The sequence below is a fragment of the Misgurnus anguillicaudatus genome, chromosome 4 (assembly GCF_027580225.2).
Source record: "Misgurnus anguillicaudatus chromosome 4, ASM2758022v2, whole genome shotgun sequence".
Classification (NCBI taxonomy): Eukaryota; Metazoa; Chordata; class Actinopteri; order Cypriniformes; family Cobitidae; genus Misgurnus; species Misgurnus anguillicaudatus.
In genome coordinates this window covers 34958564-34969558 of record NC_073340.2, presented here as the reverse complement: position 1 = coordinate 34969558, position 10995 = coordinate 34958564, and the positions used below count along the sequence as shown (strand labels likewise).

General features: G+C 34.9%; 1 protein-coding gene across 1 annotated transcript; it reads right to left on the bottom strand.

Moving 5' to 3' along the window:
- Positions 1-2132: 2132 nt before the first annotated feature.
- Positions 2133-10466, bottom strand: wbp2 (WW domain binding protein 2). Its single transcript, XM_055175356.2, has 8 exons — positions 10327-10466; positions 9450-9558; positions 7268-7403; positions 5543-5635; positions 5257-5406; positions 4924-5037; positions 4747-4820; positions 2133-3070 (listed from the first exon to the last, which is right to left on the bottom strand). Exons 1-8 carry the CDS (start codon positions 10383-10385, stop codon positions 3023-3025), a joined length of 783 nt encoding a protein of 260 aa, XP_055031331.2. The 5' UTR covers positions 10386-10466; the 3' UTR covers positions 2133-3022.
- Positions 10467-10995: the final 529 nt, after the last annotated feature.

The following is a 10995-nucleotide window of genomic DNA, read 5'->3' as shown; positions in this document are numbered from 1 at the left end:
GAAAAACACAAGAACAAAACGATCTCGGTTATATTAAACATCATATATGTATATTATAACAACAACGAGTAAGCACGCGGCTTCTGTCATCATCTAGTCAGTCAGCTTGCCTCGCGCACTCTGACAGGAATAAATGAAATCTGACACCTGCTGCTCTGTGACGTGACGCGCGTTCAGCTCCGCTGTCAGCATACACACTCAGTTGTAAGCGTTTGCTCTCTCTAACGAAACTAAATGATTTAATTACACAAAAATATCAAAACGACCGTGAAAGACGGTGTCGCGGTGGGCAAGTGATCTAACCGGTGAGAGGCTGAAGCACCGGTTATCACCGTTTCACCGACCATCGCGGCAAGCCTAAAACATAGCTGTTCATTATGAAAGGTCTTTATACACCACTGATCATATAGTTTTGTGTGCTACTTTGCATTTCTGTCAAGAGATCCTTCTAAAAATTACACACTGCACCTTTAACTAAATTGTAAAGATTACATTTCTGAATGTTATTTATTCATATAATAACCATTAATAGTGAACATTAAAATAGTGATGTTTCTTTACATTTTCTATACACAGAGCTCAAATTCATTACATTTTCTGTTCTCTTTTGATATCGGCCATGACTATCAGCCGTTAGTGTGAAAAATTGCATTTATCAACAGATAAATGATAGATCGGTACATCTCTTGTGAACAAGTTGGTCTATTAATATTTATATTAAAAAAAATCTTCAGGATTTATGTATCATTTGTTCTGGTTTAATTTCATCAGGAATGAAGTAAAAACAAAACTGAATAATAATAACTTTTTGAAGAACAATAGGGTGCTTGGGCCCTAACACGGCAGTCAGTGTTACTGTATTCATTTTAGTCTTTTTGAATTATTTTCTTTTCAGTTTATTTTTCACTACCAAACATATATTTATGCTTTATTTGTTGAAATTAAATAAATCAGTCGGTCGACAGACCTGGAACTACTTCATAGGTGTGTATTTACTAAAAAATAATGCTGCACACACAAATAACATTTATCAACCAATCAGAATAAAGCTTTCAACTGCACCGTGATATAAGATTTCTTATATTTTCCAAATATTAACATCTGGGTTAAAAATTCAACTCATGTTTATCCATAAACTTTAATTTTATAGACATGGATTATATTACAAATAAAATACTTTTTTCTTAAGGTAAAACAATAAACATTTCATACTACATCGACTACACAATTAGGAAATAAAATGTAGATGTATTCTTAAAAAGTTTTTGATTTGTTGTATGTTATTCCAAAACAGCTATTCTATGAGACATTGTAGGTTTGAGAACAGATTTCTGATTTCTGAATTGAATTTGCACAAGCCATCTGGGCTTGATACATACACCATACAGAAAAAAGAAATTTTTCTGGCCAAAAATATTTTTAAAAAATATGCTAAATAAATTTTGTAGAAAGTAGGATAATGCTCGATTAAATATATTTTTTTGGAAATATATTTAGTTTTAACCTTCATAATGTATTTTAAGTGCAAGCAAATACATTTCTAATTTTACATCTCATATGGCAATCATGTATTATTTACAAAAATATTTTAAATATATGCTAAATACAAGTTAATTTTATAAAATACATTTTTGAAGTTAAAACTATTGAATTTTAACATTTTTAAAACTGTTACGTTTATTGGTTCGTAGCAAAAACGTTTTTTTTTTAAATGCAATGTGAATATATTTCCTTGAATTGAAATATATGAAGGGCTAAATATACTTTTTAATGCTTTAGAATGTATTTATTTTCAAAATATACAAAAAATGGCCAAAAAATATATTTGTGAAAAATACATTTTTGTAAACGTACTCCAAAATGTATTTAAGCAAATATATTTTTGGCCATTTTTTGAAATATATTTAAAAATATATTTTTGCTGAATGGGAACCGTAATAAGAATTATAAAAGCAAATCTAATAGTTATTCTGAAACGAGACCTAAATCTTGCTGTTCATAGATTTTCCTCCTGTAGGATTTGATCCCTGATTTCCTTTTCGACTTTTGTCCAGTTTGTTTTTTAGTCTTGGATGGACAAGAAGGCCGTGAACACTGAAGACGTCCATAGAAAACTCAAATGCAATGGATCATTCCACTTGTACAGGTTTACTTTAATAAAATGACGTTTAAATAAGACAATACAGTTGACAACATGTGTAATCACATATTTCAATAAATAAATGAAGGAATAAATTCATTGTATTTAGGAGACTGAAGGTGCAGGAGGGCTAAAGTGCGAGACTACAGAGTACAAGCTGAAGAGAATATAATCTGAATAGGTACAGTACATAAACATGATGTAGTGTCTGCTGGTTTCAAACAGATTTAATAAGCAATACATGTGAAGTGTAGTGGCGTTCACATTGAGATTGATCTGCAGCATCCAGAAATCATTTCAATTCGTGTTGTGCAAGTTCAGGCGATGTTGGTGATGCGAAAAAGTTCAGCAACTTTATGCAAGCAAACAGCAAATACTAATAAATACAGAAATCGAGTAAGAACGACAAATCAACTCTGAATGGGTATCAGCGAAAACTTCTGGAAAAAGCTTTGTTTTTTGGGCCCTAAACGCTTGTGCAATTGGCAAAACACTTATACTGTATTCATTGCTTCAATCTATACAAAATCTGTCAGGTCATAAAGTACTATGTTAAACTATGTTGTCCAAATTCAGAAAAGCTGAATTAAAAAGCTCAGTCATTTACTGTCGGTTTGTTCCTCACAGCTAGAAAGCTAACAGTTGTAAAGTCCAAATCCCTCTCATTCACAAGCTGTTAATTCACTAAAGGTGTTTCATTCTTGTATCTCTCTTCATTCGACAGGTGATATTAATGCAGAGCCTCACTGGAGACCCCGGTCAATGCATTCAGACACATGGGGTGTTTGTACCAGAGAAGTGTTAACTGAGGCTGAAGATGATTAGAGAACGAGAGGATGACATGAAGAGAGAGACGAGAGGACATGATGTCTGTAGAGATGGTTACTGGTTCTTTTTGTCTTCAGGTGGGGAATATGGTGGAGGTTTGTCCTTTAAAACACAAAAAAGCAATAAATCTGTTACTTTAACCTCCTAAGACCTGGATGTCAACATGTTTGTGTTGTTTGCACCATAATACTTAATAACTGGAACCTGTAGCACACAAACGTGGTCAATTACACTGATTCACGTTCAAAAAAAATGTTTTGGTTATAAATATATTAGTAACCCCTAACCCCAAAATAGCTGGAAGAAATCTGAAAAAAGACGACAAAACCCGGGTCTTAGGAGGTTGATGCAGTTTCTACATTCTGGACATGGATAACATGTTATACTTGGTTATATGGACTTGGTTAACAAGGTTCACATGGTTTCATAATATAAAATTCATTGACAGATTGGACTGGTTATATTGGATTTGGTTAACAGTTTAAACTTGACTAAACTAGACATGTTTAACAGGCTAAACTTGACTTAATTAGACTTCGTTACCAAGCTAAACATGGTACTATTAGATTTGGTTAACAGGTTCAACTAGGTTATATTGAATTTGGTTAACAGGCTAAACATGGTGATATTGGGCTTGGCTGAACTTGTTTATATTAGACTTGGTTAAGAGGCTGAAGTTGGTTATACTGGACTTGATTAACAGGTTAAATTTGGCTATATTGGACATGGTTAATAGTGGTTGAACTTGGTTATACGAGACTTGGTTAAGAGGCTGAACTTGGTTATATTGGACTTGGTTAATGAGGTTCACATGGTTTCATAATATAAAATATATTGACAGGTTGGACTGGACGGTTATATTGGATTTGGTTAACAGGTTGAACTTGAGTAAACTGGATTAAATTAGACTTTGTTTTCTAACTAAACATGTTATAACAAGTTACACCAAGTTACATTAAATTTGGTTATACTGGACTTGATTAATAGGTTGAACTTGGCTAGATTGGGCTTAGTTAACAGACTGAACTTGGTTAAATTTGACATTGCTAATAGGTTGATCTTGGTTATATTGAACTTGGTTAACAGTTTGAACTTGACTAAACTGGACATGTTTAACAGGCTAAACCTGACTCAATTAGACTTCATTACCAAGCTAAATATGGTACAATTAGGTTTGGTTAACAGGTTCAACAAGGTTATATTGAATTTGGTTAACCTGCTAAACTTGGTAATATTGGACTTGATTAACAGGTTGAAATTAGCTATATTGGACATGGTTAAGAGGCTGAACTTGGTTATGCTAGACTTGGTTATGAGGTTGTAGTTGGTTATAATGGACTTTGCTAAACCTGGTTAATTTGGAATTGGTTAACAAGTTGAACTTGGTTATATTGGACTTGGTTAACAAGCTAAACATGGCAATATTACATTTTGTTAACAGGTTGAACTTGGTTATATTGGACTTGATTAACAGGTTGAAATTAGCTATATTGGACATGGTTAATAGTGGACTTGGTTAACAGGCTGAACTTGATTATGCTAGACTTGGTTAAGAAGCTGAAGTTGGTTATATTGGACTTTGGTAACAGGCTAAACTAGGCTAAACTTGAATAATTTGGACTTGGTTAACAAGTTGAACTTGGTTATATTGGACTTGGTTACCAAGCTAAACATGGCAATATTACATTTGGTTAACAGGTAGAACTTGGATATATTGTACTTGGTTAACAGTTTGAATTTAGTTATACTAGATTTGATAAACAGGTTGGCAAACTCACCTCCGGCAGGTAAACCCGCGCTGGAGCAAAAGTGGCACTTGAACTCGCTGCAGCTTCAGCAGCTTTTGCCTCCGCTACAAAGAACAAGAATTTTATGAGAATTTATTATTTATTCTTCAATCAACAGGAGATAACAGCAAAAGCTGTATTAACCAGTAAAACAGTTCTGATTTGTACCTGCAGGGGTTCTGGGCAGGTCTGGGTCGAAAAGAGACGGGTCCATTGGACCTGAATATGGTGGGGGTGGCATATAGGCTGCTGGTCCATCAAACCCAGGAGGGTAAAATCCACCTATAGAATCGAAATTAAAGTAGTAAGTTTATGTTGCTTTATATTAAAGTGTCTGCTAAATGAAAATGTAATGAGCACATCCACACATCGATTCAGTTTGAACGGCACTCTGTGTGCGTATTACTGACATTTTGATTTAGTCCGCATGCATCGTTTCTTATTGGTCTTTGATTACAATTACAATTTCGGTTGAGGAACGCCAGAACATAATCACCCAACCTGGTGGTGGAGGTCCAGGGTAGGCGTATCCAGGAGGCGGAGCTCCAGCAGAATACATGCCATTTGCAGGAGGAGGAGGAGGGTACGCATACGCTCCGTTTGCCATGTAAGGACAACCAAAGTGACCGGTCACCGGCTGACCTCTGGATGCTGTAGTGAGAAACCGAGCAAGTCTTTTATAAACCCAATGCCATTACAGAACATGTGACAGATTCAACCCATATAATTGCTTGTGTAGGCAATTATATTCGAAAAGGTCAAAACAATCGAATGGCTGCAGACGTACCCTGCGCTGCCACCTGTAGCATGTACTGTCCAAACTCAATCGCTCCTCCGGCTATGAAGATCAACTTAAAGCTTGCAGAACCTTCCCAGCCACCTAAAGCATTCATCAAAACATACTAGTCAATACACTAGACTTCTATAACAAAATCTGCTTTACCAGAAGACTGCACTTACTAATCAGACATGATGTTATGAAATATTTGTGCTGGTACAAGAAAGTTAGTAGCTAAACTATGTTCACAGAAATGCTAACACTAACCTGCTGCATGCTTTTAAACTCATCACCGTGTATTGTGCAGAGAACGCATGAGTCATTTAATCAGTATTATTAAATAACTGATGGGTCAGATTTTGCCCATAGGTCAGCTCTCGAGTCTTTCTTAATGGTATTAGTAATAAATTGTTGTTGACCGGGGCATTACAAATCCTAAAGGCATAAATCAATAACGATAAGCAGCTACAAGCATTTCAAATGTTGTGCCAGCCACTCTTCTTACTAGAGCTTTCCTGTAATCAGGCATTGATTCTGTTTTATTTATTGGTCAATTCATGCTTAAAGAAGCAAAGTGAATATTTAGAGATTAATTAAAGATGTAGCAGAGGATTTTCTCGAATTTTAGAAAAGAACCGCCTTCTCCTATTTTTAAAAAAATGCAATTGCGCAACACTCCTGATTGACAACGAGGAGGACCAATAGTCTTGATGATCCACCCGGAAAAAGAAAATCCTCCGCAATACCTTTACCTTTTCTGTATTTATCTTTGTGCTGTTTCAAATCTCGTTACATGAAAAATGTAATGCCATTCATTTCAATGTAATGAAAGTGAATGAGGAAGCTCATTAAAAGTGGATAACCGTTTGATCTGTAAACAAATCATTTACATTTTTTATAGGGCTGTCAAAAGATTAATCATGATTAATCGCATACAAAATAAAAGTTTTCTTTTGCATAATATATCTATATGCACTGTGTGTAATTATTTTGTATAGACGGTTTCAGCAGTAACAACATAAACAAGCGGCTGTCACAGTCCGTACGTAACTTTCGGTAAACGCCGCTAATAATAAATAACAACAAAGTACTTTAAACGTAGTTTATATATAACAAGCAAAAAAACAACAACACAAAGACTACCTAGGAAACCAAAACATTTGTTATTTTCGACGAGGCATTTGTTCAAGAGATCAGTTTAGCAACTAGTCAGACCATTAAAAAAACAAAACCGGAAGGAAAGTTCAGATCCAGACGTGTATCACATGCGTCCCATGAAACCGTCTATATATAAATACACACACACACACACACACACACACACACACACACACACACACACACACACACACACACACACACGCATGTATGTATTTATTTTAAAAAACATTTACATATGTGTACATATATTTATTTATTTCGATTTTGATGTGTTTAATATAAAAAAAAAAAACATAAATTACATTTTTCTTTTGTATGTGTGTATTTATATATATACATAAAAATTACACAGAATACACATACAAATATAATATGCAAAACACTTTTATTTTGTATGCGACTAACCGCGATTAATCTTTGATTAACAGCCCTAATTATAATAATTTTATAGTGTTTTTGTAGTTTTTCTCATGCACTTTCATTACATTAAAAAGAGAGGCAGGACTTTACCATGTTGATGCGTTGGGAAGAGAAAAAAAATCTGCAAGGAAAAGTGTTTTTGTGTGTTTTTACCTCCAGTCTCAGCGCTGACTGACCCTTTGATGTAATTCGCTCCAAGTACCGGCTGTTTAACCTCACAACCCTTTATGAGGTAAAACGGCATCATGAAGGACTGGAGAGGCTCTTTTCCTTTAGCCAAGAAAATCACCTAAGAGTTGACAAACCACAAATATATACTAACCAAATGACTGCTATACTAATAAAAATTTTTTTACAAACCATTGTAGCAGCTAATGACAGCTGACTAATAACTATTTTCCTTTATTTTCAACAAATGAGTTTCACCATAAAATACATTTGAAGATCGAACAGTAGACATGCTGATCAAATGCAGAGATAGCAGCACTACATCAGCAAAACTATTATTATATTCGGGATCCTTTGCTGACTCCAGTAAATCTAAGTGATTGTGTTAAGCCACAAACATCTCTGCTATTTGGTTTGAATGATGTGGGTCTTCTGTTGATCCAACAGGATATATATTCCAGCATGTTATGTCACTGGGCCTTTAGTTATCAAGATCAGACAAACATGCACAGTTTTACTGCAAGTTCTTATTTTGGATTGCTGTGGGGGGGGGGGCATTTTAGTTTATATCTTAATATTAGCTTTAATTTGATTCTGATTGGTTAATAGCTGTGTGTTATTTATGATAAAACACATGTTGCACTCAACCATTATGTGTATCACTGCGCAGCAATCTTAGCAATGGAAACATCATGTTACTGTTAGCTGTCATTGATTTAGGGACTATTTTTTTCAGCAAAAGGAAGACTTTTAGTCATTTTACTTCATGAAAGGTGGGTTGATGCATATTTTTTGCTTTGATATTTGTATTGGTATCGCGAATATGTCACTGCTCAAGGGGTTGCATCGATTCTGCTTCACGTCGTGCCTAACGCCCTTCAGCTGTGAGATATCACACGTTATTCCACGGGTCTGTTGAATGCTTTATTCTGATTGGTAGGGCTGTCACAATGATTAAATAATCGTCTCATTGCGATTGTTTGACCTCACCGCGATGATTTCAGATCACCGCAATGATTGCACATCTCTCTAAAAAACACAAGGGGAGCTGCAGGAATTGATTTTTTCATCATTTTTTGTCCAGTACTAAAATGACCTTAGTAGGATTGGCTACTATTTAAACCTTTGCAAAAGATTTCATTTACATAATCACAACAATGTGTAAAAATGATTTCATGAATAAACAAAAAATGTATGAGAATTTAATGTCAAAGTAATAAAACTGACAATTAATCGTTATAATCGCCACAAATTTTTAGCCAATTAACAGTCAGTAAAATTTCATAACCGTGGCAGCCCTTCTGATTGGTTGAGAAATGTTCCACGGGTATGCTTTTTTTTTCGATAACCGCACACCTAACTTGTCAAATGTCTTAAAAATAGGCATCAGAGCAATGTTTGTGGTAACCGTATTATAAGCGAAATAATTGACTCCGGTCCTTTAAATAACAGTCAGTCAAATTTCATAACCGTGACAGCCCTTCTGATTGGTTGGGAAATGTTCCACGGGTATGCATTTTTTTTCGATAACCGCACACCTACCCTGTCAAATGTCTTAAAAATAGGCATCGGAGCAATGTTTGTGCTAACCGTATTATAAGCGAAATAACTGACTAATAATTGAATAATTGGTCCTTTGAATTACTTGAAAATAATGAACAGCCGCGGTGTAACCATTACCACCTTGGGTGTGCATTATTTGCTTATAATTCAATGGCTCATCATCAATTATTCCTTACTTATACCATGGGCCTGTTGAATGCTTTGTTCTGATTGGTTAAGAAATGGTCCACGGGTATGCACTATTTTTCGATAACCGCACACCTAACTTGTCAAATGTCTTAAAAATAGGCACCAGAGCAATGTCTGTTGTAACAGTGGTATACGCTGAATAATTGACTTCGGTCCTTTGAATTATTTGAAAATAATGCACACCCAAGGTGCTTTACCACCTCGGGTGTGCACTATTTTCGAATAATTCAACAGGTCGTCGTCAAATATTCAAATAACATTTTGGCTTGAGCATCATCATATATGCCTTTCATCGATTTGTAAAATAAACACAGTAATGCTGGGCTGGAAGGTCATGAAGGTGAATAAGTATTTTTCTTTGAAGGGGTAAAAAAAGACAAATCAATATGTAATCTGATGATGTTGTATTTCTTACCCTGTATGGTGTAAGGTAGACGCTGCCCTTCTTGCTTTTTCTAAAGGGTTCTGGCAAACCTTCAGCTTCACTAAACATCAACTCAACATTCTCATATGACATGAGAAGACTGTGGGAAAACACACATGATTTGTCATTACTAATTAATTATACACTTATAAAGAAAATGAGAAGTTAATATAAACATATAAATCACTTCTCGGGTGTTAAATTATCAGTCGCACTCACACAGAGTACTTCATTAATTTAAAAGAAGGTTAAGAAGATTATTGCTGACCTCACGTATGTTTATACAACTGTTACAAATCCTTTATTACTTATTCATTATTATTAAACAGAGTCCACCGGAGAGAAGGCGTGGTCATGAATATTGAAAGACGTGCGCTCCATAGACGCTCCAGGGTTTCCAGCAACGTGATCATGACACATTAATATTCATGAGCTGAGACTAACCCATAGTAGGATTTTTTAAAGATGCGCAAGATGTGTTTTCAAACCAGATAAAACCTGCCTGATTTAATCATGAAATATATTTACAACGTGTAAGGATAATGTCGCGAAAAAATGCACAAATAAACACTTTATGCATTTTTAAAAGTGTAAACGAACACCGTGGATGTGATCTAACGGGTCGTGCGCTGTTACAACACATGACACATAGTGGAGAAAATGATACCACACTTCCCTATTCATATAATTCTGCGTAGAAAACACAGTTTGAACTGTTTTCAGCAACAATAATAAATTTAAATAGGCTATTTTGGAGAAATTCATGAAATCGCGTAGTGCAAAATCAGACGTATATAACAACATAATCAAATGATAACAACAGCAATAAAATTAGCTTTGCTGTATGAATCTGATTACGCTGCTTTACCTCTCACTGTTGTTGATAATAACACCCCCAGATTCCGAATGATTCTTGTTGAGAGCCATATTTGATATCCTCTGTGTTTTGTATCAAACTGACGCTCAACCCGATAATCCACCTGCACTTCCGCTAAACACCACGCCCCCCTGTGATGCAACGAGAGGCTGTGTGACATTTCCCGAACCTTCTCAAAAAATCATTTTTATTAACTGTGCATATCAAAAGAGAATTGACATTCCATTGTTAATCTTTCACTGTTTTTCCATAATGTAATATTTCCTGAAGAAAATTTAGACGCAACGGCATTGTTTTTGAGAACAAAATTCAATAATATAGCCAAACAATTCAAACTATTAAAATGTCTGACTGAAAGACTGAAACGAGTCTGTATTTACTTTTAAATGTGTTAATACATTTTATTCGTAAGTTTTACATAATAAACACTGACTTTTATTTTGTAGCATGTCATAATATGACACGTTTAAATTCAATGTTGATATCAAAATAAATTAAGTAACTTTATTAAGTAACTCAGCCACTGTTTTTTATTTAAAAAATATTACATAATTTTTACAGAAGACCTCTCTGGAAACGGCCTTTGCTACGTCCCTAAACTGTTTCGGAAAACACACGCCATGTTGGCTCTAGTGTAGGGGCTCATTCTTTATGACTCTG